This window comes from Amblyomma americanum, chromosome 7 (genome assembly GCF_052857255.1).
Source record: "Amblyomma americanum isolate KBUSLIRL-KWMA chromosome 7, ASM5285725v1, whole genome shotgun sequence".
NCBI classification, from domain to species: Eukaryota; Metazoa; Arthropoda; class Arachnida; order Ixodida; family Ixodidae; genus Amblyomma; species Amblyomma americanum.
The window spans coordinates 16,202,596-16,225,338 of record NC_135503.1 but is presented as its reverse complement, the minus strand read 5'-3'; the positions used below and the strand labels follow the sequence as shown (position 1 = coordinate 16,225,338).

General features: G+C 46.8%; 1 protein-coding gene across 1 annotated transcript; it reads right to left on the bottom strand.

Annotated features, from left to right (window-relative positions):
• Positions 1-20: 20 nt before the first annotated feature.
• Positions 21-21,255, bottom strand: LOC144098556 (transmembrane protein 181). Its single transcript, XM_077631296.1, has 13 exons — positions 21,015-21,255; positions 15,285-15,471; positions 13,629-13,719; positions 11,873-12,006; positions 11,665-11,790; positions 10,646-10,726; positions 9,097-9,196; positions 7,573-7,700; positions 3,667-3,816; positions 1,372-1,474; positions 1,064-1,288; positions 288-354; positions 21-197 (listed from the first exon to the last, which is right to left on the bottom strand). The coding sequence occupies exons 1-13, from the start codon at positions 21,164-21,166 to the stop codon at positions 131-133; spliced, it is 1,611 nt and encodes a 536-aa protein (XP_077487422.1). The 5' UTR covers positions 21,167-21,255; the 3' UTR covers positions 21-130.
• Positions 21,256-22,743: the final 1,488 nt, after the last annotated feature.

Here is a 22,743-nt window from a genome sequence, read left to right as displayed (position 1 = left end):
TAAGAACAGTTAAGAAAGGATTGTTTTGTGTATAAAAATATTGTTTATTGTCTCAGTTGGCGCTCTGTCATTTGGTACATAATCTGCCTTGTGGTGGTTGATTCAGGCAAAGGCATCTTGACTTTTCCATTTAGTCACTTTCTTCTTTGTCTTGTCCAAGGCGAACTGGATTTAATAATCGTTCCTCAGTATCTGACCTGCGTGGCAATAAGAGTATGCACATGAATGATTAATTGGTGAAATATTTCATACAAGTTTTTAAGTTCAGTATTGCTCTGCCTTCTTACCCGTAGATAACTTCTTCGTCCGAGTCATTCATCATAGAAAGGGTCGGATTATCCTTCAGATGAGATTCTGAGGGAGAAAATTTTGTGTACAGTATGCTCAGGTGAGACAGTGCATCCAGGGGCAGAAAAATGTGTAAAATTTTGTGGGAGGAGCACCCTGTTAGCATGTTTGGTAATGTCAACGGTTATTTAAGTGAGAAATAATTGAGTTAGATGTAAAAGTAGCCAGCTTAGCGAAATTAGATAGCCATTTGGTAAACCTTTGATCAGTCATCATCGTCGTCAGCCTGACTGTGCCCACTGCAGGGCAAAGGCCCCTCCTATATCTCTTCAATAAATAACCCTGTCCTGTGCCAGCTGCGGACACCTTATCCCCGCCCACCTAACCCTCTGCCACCCCCCCCGCTACGATTGCCCCCTTTTGGAATTCAGTCCATTACCCTTAATGGCCTTCGGTTATCTTGCCTTCGCATTACATGCCCTGCCCAAGCCCATTTCTTCCTCTTGATTTCGACTAGGATGTCATTAACCCACGTTTGTTCCCTGACCACTCTGCCTCTTCCTTTCTCTTATCGCTTTCCTTTCCATAGGTCGCAATACTGAATTCAGGGCTTTATACTAAATTTTTGTTCATTGCTGTTGTCATTATGTACAGTTGTTCTTGTTCTTTTTTTTTCTTTTTCAGTTTATAGTTGTGTCTAAACATTGTCAGTTTTACAGCGTTACTTTTGTACCTGACATCCCTAGTTTCGGTTGTGGTGCTGCAGTTTCCTTACCTAGAAAAGCATTTGGTGGCGGTGAGTACACATAGGCCATTGTGTACAGATAAAAGTTGAGCAGCCCATAGAAAGACATGAACTCCGCTGAGCTCCCATACGTGGTTGATAGATCAGCCACAAAATTATCCTCGAGGACAGAAATCCCAAATCGCATCACGGTGATGACTACGCTTAGCGTCAGGACAATCAGCATGAGAGATGTCATAAACTTCAGCCGAACATCTGCAAAGAACAAGCGTTTGCCGTGTGAGTCACGCCAAGGTTGAGTTTTAGACAATGGCTAGATGTGAAAACTAGCACCTCACCAAAATAAGGCATGGACCGTAGCTCCGTGTATGCCTGTACAACCAGGTAAAGAAGGTAGGCCAGGTATATTGATCCCATGGTGAAGAAAAATATCTTCAAAGCCTGTAATAGAAAGGCAACTCAAAATTAGAAGAGATACAGTGTTACAAGTAATGGGATTTAAAAGGCAGTGCTATCATATGCACAGAAACATCTAAAAGATTTGCTATGATGCAGTAAGTTTTAAATGATAAATAAGTTTGAAATGTATAAATGGCATATACTTTGTCAGTCCATGTTTTTGCTTGCATTGTATATGGTCTAGAAAACACACTTTGCTCTGATGTTTCTATGGTTGTCTCTTCATGGAAATCCCACATTCTTACAGAAATGTGCCAATCTCCTATGTTGGGCTTTGTGGAAAATTAGTACTGCTGGTGTCAGTGGCACTGTAGGCAAAGGTTTAGAAGCATTGAATAAGCCTCATCTTGCTTAGCAGTTATCGTGCACAGGTTGTTCATTGGAGCGGTTTTAGGTAATGAGAACTACATTAAGAGAAGGAAAAGACCAAGAACTGTAACCTCTAAACTACCCCAGAAAATCAGAAATAACATTCCGTGTAGCTTAGCTCAGTACTTGTTTTTTTTTTTTTTCATCTTTCTACTCATTTCACAGGGCTACACACCACATGTGCCCAATAATCCTGTAGTGTGTTCTGTAACTCCATGAGGGCACTTTTAGGAAAGTACAAGGAACATGTCTACTGTCTGCTTGTGACAGCTGCAGTCACCCTTATTGCAAAATAACTGGTTTAGTAATGTTTTGCTTAATGAAATCACAAGCTTCCTTTGAAGATATTTCTAAAGCTAAAAAAGAAAACAATGTGCAATTGGTTCAAATTGCAGTGGGTGTATCATGTGAACTTTCATGTCAAGAGGATGCTATCAGTATTCATCCTTCTTGCTTTGTGGATGTGTAATATATGCTCACTATTGTGTTCCAGGTGAAACAATAAGAGTGCCTTTTAAAAGTCACAGCTGTAAAAGTGTAAATTATGTTAAAGTACATCTTCCAAATTTGTTTATCTTGTACAGAACTTTGCAGTGTTGCTTAGAGCACCCAATTGGTGTGTTGTGGTGCGAAAAAAGTGAAATTGTTCAGTAACTGTTGGATTTGAAGTAAGTTATTTTGTATCTACCTACCTAGCTGTTAGGTCTACGTGGGCCATGCACATTATTTCTAGGATACAGCAGCTATGCGCGGACATGTTGCTTTGTGCTGTTCACACTTGCAGAACTGGTGGCCAGGGTACATGTGCAAAAAAACCTAACCCACAGGAGCACCACAGGTTTAGCTACAATTTTAATTTTGGGGGGATCATATGAAATTTGGCTTGCCATGAAAAGTTGTTACTAATGTCAGCTGCATAGTTGCAAAAGTGTGGCTTTTTTCACTTAACATTTTAAAGGTGCAGTACCAACTAGCGAAGCAGTGCTATACTGTATGTATGCTGCACTCAAGCAAACATTCTCCTAGGGCATGTACATTTTTAAACCTTGTGACGAGAGTGGTACCTCCCCACTCATTTCTCTTGTCATAACTAACATAGTGAAGCATGTGCCCAAAATTCTGTTAAGGAGAAGTTCCTGAAGAAGTTTTTTTGGGAAGACTCGAGGCTGTGCTCCATGAGCAAGTGAAGGAGGGCAGTCTAGAACTGCACTTCCCCACCTTGCTTATGCTTGAAGTGCAAAGTTGGCCATTTTGGAAGTGGAGGTTGACAGAAAAGGTGAACCACCAGGTGAGTTGGTAATTAATCATGAAATGTGGCACAAAAAATCATTGGCACATTGAAAAAAGTGCAAGCCAACTTGTGCAAAGATATCAAACATCTCGCATAATACATATTGGCCTCTTTAATATAATAACCCTCTGGTATATCCTGGGCGCCCTTATACCTGTTTCTAGGCAGCACTTTTATGTGTTAGAAGACTGGGGTGCATCTGCATTCCTTGCAGTGCATGGACAGACTTGAAGAGAGCCAGCATTTCTAAGAAGCTTGAAGTGGTGTTTAAGGTGAATGCCCAAACATTGTCTGGCCTGTCGTACGTAGCGTCTTCTGCAGGTGAGGTGAATATTGCAGACAACCCCATTCCCACACGCTTTTCACAGTGACTTGCCGTACACACATTCCCACTGACTGGTTGTGTCGTCTTCACTTTTGAGCATATCTCCAGTTTTTCGCGCTGTATTTCACGGCGTATTTACACGTGTGGTAAAGCACGCTCCCAAGAGCCATCTATGAAGTGCATACTGACCGCGAATCCATGCGTGTCGACCTTGTAGTTATAGGTGGGGTCCCTGAGCTCATTGTACCGCTGCCAGGAGGCGAGCACGAAGGCAGCCGTCCACAGCATGCCCACTACCAGCAGCTTGGGCAAGTAGAAAGTGGCAAAGCGACGCTCGTTCTGTGCATGAGGACACACAATGACACAGTTAATTCTCTCTCCAATTTGTAATTGCTTATATTAAAGGTGTCATGACATGGTCTACCAACTAGCTGTGCAGCTACTACATTGCAGCTGCTATCGACGACATTATTATGTGACATTATTGTGTGTACTTAGGAAATAAGTAGGGCTCTATGCGCTCATTTGAGAGGCAGCAGGCAGCGTCTAGCTGATGCCCGAAAACATTTTTCACGCTAAGATTTGAACAAAGACTGCCTGATTAAGAATAGTTACAAATTTATCTCTGTGCGATTAATGACAACATGGGAAGAGAGTTTTATGTGCAGGAAACTCACGGTTTGAATAAGCTACAAAGTAATGGTGGTACGCGGTCGTGCACACGTGCCTCGCTATTCATTCATCTTGTTTGCGACGTTCAGAATGTGCTCTTTGCCCCTAACTGGTAACGCTGGTTCACGTACAAGCGACTGAGCGATTGAGTGGCGTGTGTCGTGAAATTTTCCAACTAGTTGGAACTTCGCCGCGATGACTCGAGAAACAGGCTTTTGCGTCGCGGCGGCAGGATTTGCCAGACTTTTCGCTTGCATGAGAAACGGGCAATAGGGTCACCCTTTTCTAGAAGTCGCTAATATCCCTTACAACCACACCTCGGTAGCGTTTCCCGATCCTCCTCTGCAGTCCAGCTCTCGAAAGCACTTGGAACGGCTCATTTCAACAGCACCTTATTAAGGCTTGTGTCAAGCACACATGGCGGGACGTGCTTGTAAGATGCCATCAAATGCTGCGAAATTCCTCATGGACGATGCACATTGGTGGCAGGTAAAGCCGGTAAACATTCTGAGGGTTGATCAAAGGGAGCCCGCCCGAGATTGACGTTTGTAACGTACTGTGAAATTCTGGAAATGACAGACACCCGCCGCGGTGGCTCAGTGGTTAGGGTGCTTGACTAAAGAAGAAAGAAAGAAATAGGTGTAGTGGAGGACTCGGGAATAATTTTGCACACGGGCGCCTTTTGCGTTTCGCCTCCATCGAAACGCGGCCGCCGCGGTCGAGTTCGAACCCGGGAACTCTGGCTGAGTAGTCGAGCACCCTAACCACAGAGCCACCGCGACGCGTCCTCCTTGCATTTCGCTTCCATCGAAACGCAGGCGCCATGGTCGGGATTAAACCCGTGTCCTCGGGCTCAGCAGCCGAGCGCTCTAACCAAGCACTGGGCCACCATGGCGCCTCTTTGAGGAAGCCAATTTGTGCATGGTTGCAAATGTTGCAAAGGGGTTTTGTGTAGTCGTAAGTGAAGGAAAGGTGCGGTGTCAGTTTTGCAGTGAGTGTACACGTGGACCGTACCGTTTACTTTTGCTATCGCTTAGTTTCGCGATGTACGCAGTAAGCATAAACGCTGTAAATATTTTTTCGCTTTATTGCTAGAGAAGCAGGCGGCAAGCCATAATGTTTTTTAAGACCCGTATCGCACTTTCCAACGTGCACCGCCGCTCACTTTGCTGTCTGCAATTAACCCGAGTGCAATGTCAGTGCGCGCGTTAAAGATCCCAAGGTGGTCGAAATTATTGCGGAGCTCTCCACTACGGCACCTCTTTCTCTCTTTCTTCTTTCACTCAACTTCCTGCCGAGCAGTGAGACAGCTACGGCGTCATTTCCTTTCTTCAAAAACCACTAATTAAACCACCGCGGTGGCAGTGTCTTTGGTGTTCGGCTACTAATCCGAAGGTCATGGGTTCGATCCCGGCCGTAGCGGCTATATTTCGATAGATGTAAAATAAAAAACGCTCATGTGATGTGCGTTGGCAGCGCACGTTAAAGAACCCCAAGTGGAGTTACCCCCCCCCCCCCCCTCCCCTCCTCTGGGTCCCTGCACACGGCGAACACCCAGGCAACCCGGCCGCTAACTCCCAAGCCCGAGCATTCGTCAACCGGGCATAGAGCATCTCGCAGTGGCAGGGATCGACTTCTCAACTACCACAACCTCGCCCTGTTTTAGGGAAATTCCCGCCTTATGTACCATTCATCGCATAAATCTTTTTCTAAAAGCGACCAGGTTTTGTGGCACAGACTTCAAATGGCCACAGTCACGACCCCTTTCTTTCTCTCCATCATAGTAACCAACGGTGAAACCTCTCCTCACTGCCACTTGTGTCCTAGCACCAGAGCTGACTGTAATCACATCTTTCTGAATTTCCCGAACAAGCCCAAGTCCCCGTGGCAAGGGTCAGGACATCAGAAGCGATGGGAGACTGCTCTGCGCAGTTCGCAGTCGGAGCTACAGCTTCGGACAGTGGGCTGGGCTCGAGATGTCGCCGAAGCACAAAAGTACCCGGGCATTTAGAGTGACCCGAGAGCCCATCGTCATCCTACTTCTTCTTCGTCCATCCCCACTCCTTCACTTGATTCTCTCATGAATCAAAGTTTTTTTACCTACCTGCCTAACCCCCCCACTTCATACCCCCACCGGCGAGCGCGAAGTCTCGCCTGGTTCGCGTCAAGGAAACGTATTCCTGACTTCGCCGCATAAAGAGTGTTGCCGAGGCGAAGCAAGCTTTTCAGGCTGCGCACGCTAATATTAAATCTCGTTATACAGTGAAGCAAGCATTTTTTTTCTTCCGACGAAAACGTCCATGAAAAGCATGGCACCCAAGTGAAGGGCTCAAGATTGTTTTCGACCTACTGGGGTTCCTAAAGGGGCACTCGAAAATTCCAGCGAATGTTCGTTCGTGGAAAAAATCGATTCTGTGGCTCTTTCTGCTCATGTTGTTGCTGCACCAAAAGACGTATTCATTGTTGAGAGAATAGGTTTCTAATTTTTTTTTACCAACACTCAATTCAAACTAATCACATAAGTACTAAAACGACTCAGTGATGACGGTTCTGGAAGTGAGCGGCGGTGCAGCCTGGCCTCGGGGATCCGTACCAAAAAGAAATGTTCCAGCCTGCCGCAATTTGCTTGCGAGAACGGCCAGCCATTGCGATACCCGTATTTCATTCTTTGAGTTTTTCCAGCTTATAAAAGCTTCATTTTCGGTGAAATTAGCCTCTTTGTCAATTGAACGGCCTGAATTTATCGACTCACGCCAATACGCCTTTTTCACAAGATGTGGCGCCCTGTGGGGGGTGTGGAAAATTCGTCTCTTACTGACTGTTTTAAACAAACGCACGTGGGAGACGCAGGCGCGATCTGGTGTCACGAGGAGCCAGCTGCACCTGCGAAGTGGCAAGTGCGTGTGCTTGACAGCTGTCGCCATTTGTCGCATGCACCTGTCACTAACATTAACTGCGCATGTGCAGTAAGAGCAGGCAGTTTCATTTTCCACCAGTGTAGCTGGAGAAGAGGTGCGTATGCGCAGATCGGCCTTGTGAAAAGGCGGATTTCAATTAGACTTCAGGTTCAGGGTACTTTTAAAATGCACTTGTATCACACAGCGCATGGGCATTTTCCATTTAGCCTTCGTCGAAATGCAGCCGCAGACATTGGAATTTAAAGTGCACTTATATCACACAGCACACGGGCATTTTTCATTTAGCCTCCGTCGAAATGCGGCCGCAGACATTGGAATTCGAATCTGCGTTTAACCTAATGGAACTCGGTTTTCATGAAAAGAGATGAAACTCGCCTCTGCATTTTCGTGACATTTGCTGAGGTCATTGCAAGCAAAGGGGTCGCATATAGTGGACCATGCAGTGTGGTTACTTTGCGCTGAAGGAATAGAAATGGACTACGTCGTTCCCCTCTCCTCCTCGTACCTGCCGAATCCCATGGTAGACGCAGAGCCAGAAGAGCAGCAGCGCGCACAGAAACGAGGCCTGGAAGATGGCGTCCAGCATCCCAGGTATCCAGCTGTTCACCAGCAACGACATGGGAAACACCGGGTCTTGTGGGAAAGGGAAAAAATGCGGAAAGTAAGAAAAAGTGAATGCAAAATTATACTCCGACCTTTGCGTGCCCTGCCCATGTCCATTTGCTATTTTTGATTTCTGATATAGTTACGGGTTGGATTTTTCTGTTATTGTTTTCTGAAAAATCCTGCGACTTTTTTTTTCGATGTTTATTTTAGAATGTTTTTTTCGTTTTTTCTCGGCGAATATTATCTCCCGTGGAAGCATTACCATTTGGGAGGCGTTAAGTGCCTCCCAAGTTTTTGAAATACGCCAAGTATTGACAGGATTCGATAGTCTTGACAGTTTGCAGGATTTTGCTACATCCTGGGAACTTGTGCTTCTATGTCCGTAAGTAGTGGCGTGTGTCGCAATCAAAACAAACACCCGCGGTGAGGTGTAGCGGGACGCGAGGGGCTTGTGCAACGTCTTTTGAATACAATTGTGAGCAGTATAAGAGGTGATATATGTGGCACCCTTGTGCGCTAAAAAGTTGAGTATAGTTTAGCTTGCCTTGTTTGTGAGCAAAAGTAGATTATGTGCAACTAATTAGCGCACTTATGGCATCGCCATTAAAAGAAAAACCAATAACATGTAAGTTATGTGATGGGCATTAAGAGAAAAAGTAAGTAGAAGTTTGTCTTTGTAAAAACTGGGTTATGCAAAGCTCAAATTCACAAGAAAAGCAAACAAATGTAAGGAACAAGAAAGGAACACATATATACAAATGGAGCCTGGGCTTACTGTCTAGTCGCCTTCATGTCTACCTCCATCTAGTGTGATAAATGCAAGTGCAATTTTTGCTTGCGACATAGTGCTCTCTTCTGCAGTAACTGAATAATGGAAGGAACTCTGTCAGTATAAAACACTTAAGTTTAAAGTTTCGGATCGGAAACGAAGAAAAAGTGACCGCGGCCGAAATCCAAAAAGATCCAGAGGGCTTAATTCCGATCACTTAGTCCACATGATGACAGCAGCAATGGCTGTGCTTGAAGACCTGCTGAACCGTTGCGGAGGCGTAAACTCGACACTTTTTCGTGACGGTTTTGCATGCATGGTTCCCGTTGACGGTAGCTTATGACAGTTACAAACATCAGTGTCATTAGGAAATCTAAGATTTGACGAAATCTGGTCGGGTAGTAGGTATGTCAAAAGAAAGGAATAACGCCAACCAAAAAGGTTGCTAAAATATGATAATGACGTTTCAGCTTCCGTACTTCGTCAAACCTTACATTTAAATACGTATGTTAACAGTGTGAGCAGTACAGAGACCAAAAGAGATGAAAGGACAAGGAACGGGAATAAGAGCTACACTCTATAGTGCCACTTTGTGATGCTTTAAGTACACAATCGGTGGGTACAGCGCCCTTGCGCATGTGCAGCAGCTCTCACCGTTGTGGAGCAGCAGGCAGGGCAGCAGGATAGACATCCATTTCTGCTCGATGGACCAGTCCCGGAAGACGAACCTCCGAAGAGTGTGCGCGAACCAGCACTGCAGGCAACATACGGGTCGGATGAGTTAATATCTCGGCTCCCTTATTCTGTGGAAGCTTCAGATATGGCTAAAGAAAGAAGTCTAGTTTGCTTAAGCTGCAGAACGCTCGCATACGGCGATAGATGCCTAACGTCTGGGGCCATATGCGGGAAACAACGCTTATACCCGGCTCAACAACGTTACAAGAGGCCAGTTGGTGTTGCGGATTAAGTGTTATTTTAATGCAGTGGCATTAGAGTCCACAGTTTAATTTGCTGATTGGTCGAGCGAGGTCACCTGACCTTTTGACGTCATTAGAATGTGCCCATGGTGGCAGGTGGCTACCGGTCCACCGAATTGTGTTGTCACGTGACCTTGTGACATCTTTACGATCGGCCCACTTGACTGTGGGTAACCTGCCTATCGTGGCAGATGGGAATTAAATTAATTATGGTAGAGAGAGGTCGCGTGACCTGGTGACGAGAGAGAGAAGCAAGAAAAATGGCGGGATCTCTAATGCTATTGCATTCCACTCCTAAGGTGCGTTAAGTGCCTCCCAAGTTTTTGAAATACGCCAAGTATTGACAGGATTCGATAGTCTTGACAGTTTGCAGGATTTTGCTACATCCTGGGAACTTGTGCTTCTATGTCCGTAAGTAGTGGCGTGTGTCGCAATCAAAACAAACACCCGCGGTGAGGTGTAGCGGGACGCGAGGGGCTTGTGCAACGTCTTTTGAATACAATTGTGAGCAGTATAAGAGGGAACAGATTCTTCGCACGAAATTTCAAATTTTGTGGCTCTATTTTCTCTAAAATTGAGATTTACTTTTTGGATATTACATGTCGAGAAGAAAACTAGTCGGAAAGTAGAATAAATTGTGCCTGGTCGCTCGCAGTTATGGTGTAATCAGTTAATGAAAGCTTAAATTTTATTCTCTTTCATACTGCTCACGACTGTACAAGCGGTGTCTCACCTTGTTTTGCTTCATTTTGTTTTTCGCCTGGCATTCATCGTCACTATCATACGCTGCGTGTGTATTATATTTTAAATCCGGTTGCCGAGCGCATGTGTCGCATCGTACGGAACGGAAATAAGTCTGTACAATTTACTGCGACCAGTACACACGATTTCTGCAGAGAATGATAGAGTCAAGTACATGTGACTAACTTGCACTTTGCTCAGTGTCGCATGTACTGCGCACCTCTCAAGTTTCCGGAGGCTCTGATGTGGCGTTCTAACGTGAACCCGACTGTGTGTGCGTACGCGCCTTTTTAAGCAGGTTTAGGGAGTGGAGCTGTTGCACTGCAACGTCGCATGCTATGAGCTGGCGCTTTCTATGCTTATCCTGAAACTGCACGACTGCAACTATAGTGCGCGTTCACAATAAGTTCGCATTCTGTACAACTATGTAACGTAGTACACAAATGGTTCACCTTCATAAAAAGCGCACCTTTTGCCGGACTCACCGTGACGAAAAATGTTGCGAGCAGGAAGATGAACCTGAACCAAATCTCGAGCTGTGTGAACGATGCGTTGTAGCTCTTGTACTGCGAAAAGAAGTCGAGAGAGGTGGTGTTAATTGCACGCAAGCATAGGGGCATGCTTCTATGCAAAACGCGTGGCAACACATTTCATGTGTCTTCCAGTAAAGTACCAGTTGTCAGTCGGCGCTCGTGTTTTCTTTTCTTCACTGTCCTTCGTTTTCATTGCGCGAAATCTGTGAAATGACCGGTTAAAAACCTTAATTTAAATCCTGGGGATACATGTGGTTCCAGTGAGGTATAAGATATGGAGCGTTTCTATTTTCAGTCGAATACAATTTACCGTCAGTAAAGCGCTTGGATTCTTTCATGGCATGTAGAATAGTTGAATATCAGTGCAGACTAAGCTGCAATTGGCATACATAAATTAAGTGTTTCAGATGACGTCGAACGTAACAGTGGCGTCAGCACCGAAACACGATATTCCAGAAGATTCCAGGTTCGAATCCCAGCAGGTTTTTTTTTTATTGCGTTAGCATTAGAATGCCAATTATCGTAAAAAGTGTTCGATGTTGGCGCGTGTGAAGCCTCTGTTGGAGGGAGGAGAAATGGGGAGAGAAAGATATTGCTCCCCCCACCCCTCCTTATTCTGTGGAAGCTTTATAGACGGGTTGAAAAAAACAAATTTGCCTAAGCTGCACAATGCATGCATTCGGCGGTGGATGTCTTGACTTCTGGCACAATATGCAGTGAACGCCATTTATACCCGGCTCAACAACGTTACAAGAGGCCAGTTGGTGTTGCGGATTAAGTTAGGGAGAACACTAATGCTAACGCATATTCTGCCGCACTGATCGTCCGTGACTTTTTTTTTTCTTTTACGGCTGCATGCAGACGGTCCTCAGGTGTGATGCGTACATCCGAGGTATCATTCGATGGAGGAAGGTAGCACATACTACAGCTCTTGTTGTAAAACAGGTGCTTCTCAGAACCGACGCGCTTACATGAAACGTGACGTCGTCGATGTGGTACTTCTCGTCAATGGTCTCCAGGCCGTAGAATGTGACGGTCAGCAAGTACCGTGAGTAATCCAGGAAACCAAGGTGCAGGACCGTGAAAGCATCGCACACCTGTGATTAGTCGGTTCGATTTAAAACCAGTGCCGCTTCGTGCGGGTATGCTACAAAACGCACGAGTGTGCACCGCACTCGCCTTCTTGGAACAGATGAGCTCGCGCACTCGAATGTGTGGCCGGCCCGCACCGTAGGCATTGACCACGTGTCCTTTCGACGTGATCCCTTGGATGTTGATTTCGAGATGGAAGGCTTTTCGAAATGTCTCATCCTCTGCGCAAAAGGTGACAGAGGCACGACCGGGAAACGACTTACTTTCTGTTTACAACGTATGGTTTAGCACCACTCAGTCACGCGAAAGAAGTAACGAGAATGTTACACATCGTACGACAAAACCATCATCTTCGGCTTGGCTTTTCATATATGTTACACGATTTACCCAGCTGAACAAGCCCAATTTACCTGACGAGGAAAGACAGTGTGGGCAGAATAATGATCTTGGACAGCACAACAAAACTGTTTATATAAAATGAGGCAACCGAAACGAGAGGCAAAAAAAAAGTGACAGGACAGTTATCACTGTGTAGTGCGAGATTCAGCGACAGCTTAACTATTTATATTTTACGATATCTACCTGTACAGTTGTAAAGCGCTCTTTTTAGTTTCCGACGCGTACTCGTTCGTCGACGATCTCCTCTGTCCTGTCCGCCGCTCTGAGCGCGTGGCGCCAACGATGATCATCTCCTCGGGCGTTGCGCTTCCCACCAGCCGCTGCATATGGATCGAGCGAAATATCTTCGCTCTGGCCATACACTCCCTCCTCCTTGCACGGTTACCACCCCCTAGTGGTTCCCATGGAAACGCACCCACCGTTTACGCCGACGACGACAGACAACGTACTACGATGCAAAACACGGGAACCGGCGCTTAACAGCTGTCGCTGTAAAAAAAAACGTCATGTTTGTATTTGTGTTAAATTTTGTGCATTTGCGTCTCTGATCGTGCTGTATAAAAAATAAACAGAAAAACAATGGTTGCTAGCTTTACAATAATGGATAGGTGCGATGTGCCTTAGCTGCTAAAGACGCGACTGAGAAATGGCGTTCTGAAGAAACTATCCAAAAGCGACTCCTTTTTAAAGCGCAGCTGTACCACTTTTTGAAAATTCCGCGCTATTTAAAGATGAAAATTTATATAGGCTGCAGGTAAAGCATGCCAAGTGTTTTTGCGCTAGCACTTAAAATAGTGACGTAATCGACAATTGAATTTTGAGGCCTCTCCTCACAGCACTGGAGGCGTGCGGAGAAGCCGGGCGTGACGTCATGCAAGCTAAGATTTCAAACTTCCACTGCTGCCAACCACACCTTGCAGTGCCTAGTTGGATGCTAGCAAACAACGATCGGAGGCCTCTGTTTCGGTGGCGTTGTTTTATTATTCTTTGAGAGCAAGCGTTTATGCGTTGCAAATGTACTGGTACCTGCGATGACGTCATGATGCGCCCCCAGTTGGAGCTGTCCGCTGCGGAGAAGCTTGATGACCGTCTCGATTTCAACCGGCGATTACGTCACAATTTCAAATGCCAGCCCGAAATGACTTCGCACGTGTTACCCGCAAGTTTCACACATTCGACCCCTTTAAGCTCGTTGATTTCTAAAACCTATGCAGTTGCTCTTTAAGGTGTCGGGTGTGGAGTGAAGTACACTTCATTGCGGAAAATTGTCTAGTTCGGTGTTTAGCGTGCCACTTTGTATGAGGAGCAATATATCAGACAGGAAGCGTTGTGCGTTCCCTGGGGTAACTAAGCACTGTAGAAAACAGAAGCAGCCACGACACATCTGTGCGTGCATCGCATAGTTCCAGGTATTTATGATAAAAAACTGTACGTAAAGTCATACCGTCCTCTTCTTTTGTGGTGATTTGCGCGATGACCCAGAGCTGCTGACTGTATGCCGACAATGGAGGGGTCTTTAGCACAAATGGCCCCGTCTGAAAAAAAAAAAGACGTCAAAAATAGAGGAAACTCACTATGGAACATGTAATTCATTTTTGAACACGCTGTTGGTAGACCGAATATTGCAATACAGCTATGAATATTCGCTGCCGTGCTGACGTAACCCTTGAAACCGGCGCGCATTTCTATATCGCCTGCAATATGACATTACTAAGGCAAAGCGGAAAAGTACACCTAGGGCAAGTATGTCGTGTTGTTGCCTTAGTTATAAAAGAAACCACGAGCAAGGCATGTCCGCGGTGAATTTGATAAACCAGCAAGCGCCAGTCAACAGTAAAAAAAAAAAAAATGTAAAGGGGTCGGGCGTTATCAGTGTCTGCCGATGGATAGCCGCTTTGTAGACGTACCACAAGTGCATTTAATGATGAAGCACATGCGTAGAACAAGTTACCGCGAGTATCGTGAACATATGTTACCCAACAACCACCCATTTCATTCAAACCAGGATGATTTGACTAAACGCTCACTTGCGTGCTGACACAGACTTCTGCGTCAGCGGCTTGAAGCAAAATAAGCCGTGCATGTGGAAATATGGCATACGCGATCACTTACAAGCTTAATGTGTGACAGTGTTCATTTTTTGTTCCCATTGACGGCCTTGGATGTAGCCCTCTGCATTTTCTTCTTGCAAGATATTCGTTCACTCCCTAGCTCAGGAGAAACAAGTGCGGCAATGGCAGCGGTGAGTACAGGTTTCAAGTTCACCTTTCAGTACATCCCGCCGGTGTCCCCCGGCCCATAGGGCATAACCAAAGAGGTTATAACCGCCTTAGGCATAACACATTTGGTGTGCTCGCGAGGCAAAGTTACCCTACGTTACGGCAGCTGGAACACAGTAGATACGCTGTGCGCTATAACGCCTTGAGCCCCGTGTCAGTATCAGCACCTTTTGCGTGTTTCTGGGCTTCGTGTGTTGCGCCTGTGCCTACGATTAACAAGAGTCAACAATCATCATATTTATCTGCTATGTGTGAACGTGCTGGCTAGGTGCGCGATTAAACCAACGATTCGCCAAGGAAAGCACGAGGGAATGATAGCGGTGTAGGTCTAGTTTAGAAATGGTAAAAATTTGGTGCATTGGAATATAGAAACGCTGGAGAAAGGTAGTGAGATAAGGAGAAAAATATTTCATCCACAGCCGTCGTCTGTCGTGTGAGGAAGAGAGAGAAAAACAACTTCACTGCGACGCAGCACTGAGCGTCGAGGATGTCCTGCTTCAGAGTCGCCAAGGTCAAGTCAGCTGGTCGGAGGGCGGAGAAAATTGCAACTTGAAAGGGCTGGCTTTAGTTTGGGCAAGTTGACTCATTGCTTGAGTACGAAGTCGGCGCCAAGGATACAGGAACAAGTCGCATAAAGCACGGGCAATAACGCACACTGACGGCAGTGTGTGCATTTTTCCGCATCTTGTGTAATGAGCGGCTTCAGTGTTCATTAAGTAGTGCAGCTCTCCTGTTCTTTCCTGGGTTTCCTTCGTTTAGCTGGTATTCTTCGTTTATGCAATTTACAAACCCTCCGTCATTTCCTCAAGTTTTCCACTTACGGCCATGTTGAGCCTCGTGGCGTTGTCGCCGGGCGTGCCCAGCTCGGAGGCGGAGCGCACCACGGTGGTGGTGATGGGTGGCCCGGCGAGCCCGATGAACAGGCACAGGCAGAGGCAGGCGAAGAACACCAGGAACATGACCACGAACTCGCGCTTGTGCATGGTGTACAGCCGCATCTGCACCGACCTGCACCGCGCACCCAGAGTGAATTATCGCTCAGGTGTGGAAGACAGCTTGAACTCGACCGAAACAGCTGACTCGTATAATCCTGAACTTGGCACGAGTGTACAGCGTTTTTTTTTTTTCTAATGGTACATTTTGCCCTATATGAAGTTCTCGGACGGCACTTGTGTGGTTAGCCCGAGAGAAAAAACACGGCTGATGTCCTTCAGAGAGAAATATAGTGATACCCGATGTTTGAACATTTTAATGTGCGACTCGTCGCGGTGGCTGAGCGACTGTGTCATTCTTCGAGTAAAAATTCAAAGGGACACGTGATTCTACTAAGCATTGACGAAGCGGTAGCATTAGCACCTGTTTATGCTTTTACCGGAAGTAACATCCGGTCTAGTGACCTCACTTCCCTCCAGCCAAAGGGAATGTTCTGGTCTGGTGACATCACTTTCCTCCAGCCAATGGGAATGCTCTGGTCTAGTGACGTCACTTACCTCTAGCCAATGAGCGAATTTTATGACCAACGACGCATTTTGGTCCCATGGCGCTTCTAATGCTATGACATTAAAGCTACTTCCGCTGCTTCTGACAGCCTTGCTTTGTATTTTTTACTTTTGTTTGTCTTATGTAGCGCTAACTTAATCCAACGAAAAAGCATTCATCTACTGAGTACAGGGTTGCGGGCTCGACAACCGACAGTGATGGATGAACTTTGATAGTAGCGTAGTTCAGTAACTGCCGTGTGGTAACGTAAAGGTGCACAATTAGTAACCCCTGGCTGTCGAATATAACCCTGAGCCCTCTCGACGAGGCCAATTATTGCAACTTTGATGCGCGAAAACTGACTACTTCTTGCACATTTGCTAGAATTCCTGTGCCAGCAGTAATGCCCTTCCCTTTCCATAATTGCTCTCCTCTTCGTTGCTTGCACCTTGCGCTCGAAATTCTCAACGTACGATAAGATGTGGCGCGAACGCTCCAAAAGGTGACTGAGCTCAGTCTCCGAGACTCCGACATGCACACCGTCGAAGCGGCGTCTGTGCGAATTTATGTTCATACTGGCAAGCATGTGGTAAGGCATTTACGCCTTCTGATGTCACCTCAAAAGAGATATGGAATAGATATGCACCCAATATAGTACAAGACCAGGGGACATTGTATGGTGTTGCGTATCTCCAACTGTTGTATGGTGTTGCGTATCTCCAACTGTGGCATTTGGAGCCAGCGGAAGGAAGGCGCACTACAAAAGAAAATGAGCGTATTTCCCTTGCTCTGCGTCTTTTTTTCGCTCGTTCTTTCAGTGACAGTTATGAAAAAATGAACCAGCAGAACACTTTGCAGCTGGAGCGTGGCGCAAGGGTGCCCACACACGCAGGCCTTTCCCGCGCCTAGCTTGAGAAGCGTGCTTCGCCTCATAAATTCTCTTTATGTGGCGAAGCCAGAGATGCAGAGCGCATTTTCGTTTATGTTCAGGCGAGATTTAAGATTAAATCTCTTGTAGTGACAAAGACGATCGTCCAACCAGACACTCAGCGTCATCAGATAGGACGAAGATGAAGGAATTGCTAGAAGTGAAACCTGTGTCTTGCGGCCACAAACTGAACCAACTTCATGGATCCCGCCGCGAATATTCCTTAAAATACCCCCCCGTCACACTATAATCTACAAGCATGAAGTGCTATGGCATGTTGAAACAGGCCTTCCAAGCATGCGTGCAAGCATATAGACACGTTTGTGTACTACTTAGAGACAGTGAACAAGCCTCACGAACGGAGCCGTTGACACAGAGAAGTGCTTGCATCTGGAAAGTTTTTGCTGAAGTCGCTACTTCCGGCACCTCTGTTTACTAAATAAAAAAACATCGCTTTTTACTTCAGTCTAATTCTTTCTAGAAAAATGGACCCACAAAAAAGGCCTTCTTCTTGCAATGCTTATAGGCATATTGCCACACAAATGCATATGTGAACATAGCAGGCACAATAGCAACTTTATACCACTCGTCTTTCACAAAATGCTGTATCACCACTACCCCCCCTCTCTCCCAGACAACGTAAGTTATTCGGAAGGCTCAGAAGCACCCTACGCATTAACAATGGTATTTATGGCAATGCCGCTTCATGTATTTCTTTGTGATTACTATAGTTAGTCATCGGTCACCGGTCTTGTTACAGAACACACCAACGACGGGCATTGTTATGTTCGTAGCGGTGAGGTCATGTCGTTCGGGTCCCTAAAAGCATGCTGACAGGCACTCATGACGTAAAGTCGGGTACAGAAGAACATGAACCGTGCTTCGGCGGTCAGTCTTTGAGGCGTTACCTATCTAAAAGTACTGTGTGTTTGATACGTGCGCAAGTAAAATTTACTTTTGCCTTAGCACATAAAAGCAGCAAACATTTCTATTTCCGCTACGCAACACGACAGAACAGTTTGAACGCAGAAGCGTGGTTCGTATTATTCTGTCCGTGACTGTACACTTGGATTTCCTGACGCATTTCACGAAGACAGCAAAGTTAGCGTTGCTTGGCGTATTTGACGCATGGGCAGCATGTGATGCGCACTCCATTGCGGCCGTAATGTCAATCGCTGGTGATGCGCCACCAGGCACTTCGGCTTTTTCTTATGTACCGCTAACATCAGAATATAAGTCGCACAAATTCACAATCACAGGCGCTCCGATCAAAGTAACTGCTAAATTAACTAATAGAATTGTTTATTAGGTTTACTTCTGATGCTGTCTTAATGTAGCACTTCAGCATCGTCGAACTGCACGCATAGGAAGAACAGGAGTCTGAAGACACTGTTAACAATACTTTTGTACACAAGAGCAGTGAGATCACGCGTTTGTGAATCGAATTTCTGATAAATCCTCACAGACGAAATTTCTATGAGAACCGGTGTGACGGGCCTATAGGCATTGCAATGCTTAAGAAAGCGAATCTCTAGACTAAGGAATGCACTGGGGTACACAATTTTAGGGTTTTTGGTGAAACGGAACTTTAACTTGCTGGTTTGCAATCGCGTGTATCGTCTATCCAGATCTGCAGGGGGCCTCTTAGAATCTCATGCATTAGAAGACAAGTCTCTCAGCTTAGGTGGTGCATTGGTGAACGAACTTTTGGGCTCTTCAATTAGACAAAAATTTGCTGGCTTATCTGAAGTCGCGTTCATTAGTTGTCCAGCTTGGCGGGGTCATTTTTGAGTTGCCGCGTGTATGTATGGCGGCACCTCCAAACAACACCACTGAGCTACAATAATTCAGTTCGTCTACATATAGTTTAAATGTAAGTTTGTTAATGCGAAAGCATTACTATGCTATGTCGGCGAAAGCGTGTCCGCAAAATGTGCAAGCAAAATGTAAAGGCGGGGTTGAGGTGTCCACCGAGATGTAGAGAGCTGAGAGCTACTGCGCCCTTTCCTTTCGTCAGAAACGTTTGCGTTCCTCAAAACACATGCTTTCGCATTCCTCCAAGTAAGCAGACTTAAGCGCCCTCATAATTTTTTCCCTACGTGTTTGCAAATAGTGGAATGAAAATGAGCAAAAAAGGGGAGTGTGTGTGGTAACTATAATTATTACGCTTGTAAGACATCGATAAGGCTGTTTGGCAGATGATATTCACCTGCAGCTGCAACGGTCAAAAGCTCTGCCATGTGTTGTGTCATCTCCTACGCAACCCTTACACTACACAACAACAATTCGGAACTCGAACTTTCCTCCGCGTCTTTAACATTGTGCATCACACAATGCTCACGACAGGGATTCGGCGGGCTTCGACTGTGCCGCCCCTATTCGCTTTCACACTTCGCATTATATAATTCCCACCGCGAATGTTACCGAATGCGGGCCGGACGGACGTTGTAATGCGATGTCAGGTGTAGAGGGAGTGAGCAGTTAGTCTGATTGAACGGCGTTGTGTTTGTCGTTGGGGTCAGCGAAAGATGCGTGTTAGTGGAGAATCGAGTCATCCTGCGCGCGCGCGCCACTTCTCTACGCCGACGCCTGAGAAGCGCGCTTTGCCTCTGCAACACTCTTTGCGCGGCAAAGCCAACTACGCAAATCACGTTCTGTCAAAGGGTTTTAGATTTTCACGCGGTAAAGAAGCGATATGAGTTATGGTGCATACTCTTGTGAAGGAAATGCAATATTGTCGACCACCTGTGGCTCGGTAATGTGTGCACCTTCATAAAATATTCATCCACCGCGAACCCGTACTCAGCAGCCGAACTTTATAGCAGCTGTCCGGGGCCCTCCACTATGGCATCTATTTGTCTTTCTCCTTCCCTCCCTTTCCGCATGGCGCGGTTTAGGTGTATATCGAGAAGTGCGACAATTACTGCACCATTTCCCTTCCTAACAAAATTCAAAACCATAGCCACTGATTCGCCACGTAAGGGTCGACGTTGCACGCGCAGCCACCTCACTGCCCCAAGTTTCACAATAACTATTTAGAAAGTCGTGTCGGTTATAATAATGTATTTGCTACTGGTGACAGCAGCATGAACTCTTAAGCTGTTCAAGCTACCCACTCACCATACGGCAGAGCGGTGTTTAATCGCACGCCCCGAAATGCACACTTAAAAAGTGAATTAAATTTTGTCTGAGTATGATAGAAGAGTAACTGCAACAGCTGCCCCTAGCGCTTAGAATGCTGTGTAGCTACCGCTGTCGACGGCCGCAGGGATAACTGGAATTACGCAAAGCGGTGGTGGAGAGATTCGCTCACGCCCAATTGTGAACGATAACGCACCAGTATACAACACGTTACATTACTTTGTTCTGACCAGTCTCTCAGCACGTTAACCATAGAGACGCAACGAGCCACTCTGCGCGTGACAGAGAGAGAGAGAGAGAAAAAAAATGCTAGCACAGTTCCTGTTACTTATTAGTGTCGCCTCTAATGGCCAGCTCCGGGAAGCCGGGATGTCGGCGGCACACAGATAACACGCGGGCTATTTCTGTCTTCCCTCAATCTCCGTTATTGAGCGCCGCTGCTCTCCAGAACCGTCGATAGCATCTGTGTCTCGATCGAGAGGCCGTTCTCATCCAAGCGGAACCAGTAAAGATCGCTTGATAGACAAACAGGAAGTCATCTGGTAATGGAGCGACCGCAAGACTCGCTTGTCAAGCTGGCTACACAAGGGGAAGGCTGATTACTCCATTAACCGCAGGTTGCAGCCATCCGCGACCGAGAAACGATCGCCATGGTCACAGTGGTAGGCGTCCTCGTCATACAACATAATAAAAGGTGCACACAAGTGTGAGTCCTTTACGAGCTCCACGCTGCCGGGAGCAGGCCAGATATAGCCCCAATTTAGGTGAGCATGCAAACAAACACTTCTTGCACGCAATCTGTGTTGCCAAGTTACGGGGAAACGACCGACTCGCGCGAGCGATCGCGCGCAAAATATGTTTCCAAGCACCCCGGCCGCGCTAAGAGCGCCGTGGAGCAGGCGGTAACGCAGCACATTTGCGCGCGCAGAAGACGCGCGGTCCTCTGTCCATGGACCCGCTGCGGCTGCGGTGCGCGAATGGAGAGACGGCGTTCTCGACCCACCTTTCGCACCGGTCATGGTAGTAGGCAGGGGCGATGAACTTGCCGAACTGGCTGCAGAAGAAACCAAAGTGCGAGAGCATGTAGCGAGCCTTGAGCTTCCAGCTGGCCACGTTGAAAGTGCGGCCCGTCTGACCACTCGGGTGGTAAGGCATGCTGCGCTAGCGCCGCCGGGGGCTGGGCTTCGCGACCGGCTGGAGAGGCGCCTTCTGCGCAGCGCCGTCGCACGACCAGCGCCCTTCGTTCTTCGGGGAGCGGTGGCGTCGCCGCAGAGGGGGCGACGATGGAGCGGGACGAACGCACGAGACGGCGGGTTAACCACGCACACAGACACGCAGTGTACGGAGGAAGTGTGTGTGCGTATGTTACAGGAGGCGCCCCTATAGCCGCATAGTGTCGCTTCTCATTCTCTCCTCTTTTGCCGCTCTATTCTCTCTCCCTCTGATCATGCTCGCGCGCGCGAGATCGATGCGTTCGCGCATGCGCTGTCTTGTTCTCGCGCGCGCGTGTGGACGTCGCGGGTCATACAGTTTGGCGGAACGCGGTGTTTGGCGTAGCGAGTTTGCGACACGCGATTTTCCGGTGTCGTCGACTCTGAGCATGGCTTCATGTTCCTTTTCGTCAGGGTTAATCTTCGACAGGATGTGTTTCGATCAAACTGCAGGCATTTTTGTGTGCGTTTGGTTTCTTGAGTGGAGAGCAAGATGTGCGTGTCTCCGAGGTTGTGATGAAACAATCAGGCGTTACTATCTATGCTACGTATTCTTGGCAATCTTGTGTTGTTTAGAGTGCCGGGACAGGTGAGGAAGACGAGGATGAGTACACAGATTCAGTCACGTACTTCATGAAACTACGACACTATGTATAGTAGTAGTGCTGGGCTGGTCGCGCTTCATCGCGAAAGTTTTGATGTGCGAGCTTTTATAACGAGTTCTGCTAGCTGTACGTTGGCAAACGCTACGTTGATCCTTCCGCGCTTGGAATTGAATTTTATTTTAAAGGAAATGGCACAGTACGTAACTCTCACTTCTCGCTGGACACCTCAACCACGCCGTGAGGGAAGGGATGAGATGGGAATGAAAGAAGGGAGAAAGAGGTGCCATAGTATAAGGCTCCGGTCCGCCGAGATATGCGAGACAGTTACTGCGCCATACCCTTCCTTGAAAACCAATTTTTTTTATGATTTCGCCTACCTGGGGATCTTTAACGTGCACTGACATCGCACAGAACACGGGCGCCTTTGCGTTTCGCCTCCATCCTTCCGCGCTTCACCTCATCGCTTCCGGTGCGGGCTCCAGTACGAAGGAGAGGAGGAAAGCGGCAGGGTTGTCCTACTTGATGCGCACCAACCGACAAAACTATGGCAGAATGAGTGAGTAATGAGCTAAGTAGTAGTAAGTGGTTTTTATTAAAATAATAATAAAAAGGAAGGAAAAGATTTTTGCTAGCCCCGGCATCTGCCATCGATACTGAAGCAACCGAGCTCGGGCAGTGGAAATAAAGGATAGCAGGCAGAATGGAGAAATGAAATGAAAGAGGTGATGGGAGAGGTAATATACACAAACTATTTACACAATAAGAAATGTGTACAGGTTGGGCACGTGATTAGTTCATGATGGAGCAATAAAAACACGCGCACAGCACTATGTTGGCTACAATTGAAGTGGGGCGTCCAGTTCTTAATCGTCCAAGGTAGAACTTGCGGAATGTTCGGTCACTGCGTGTAACTACC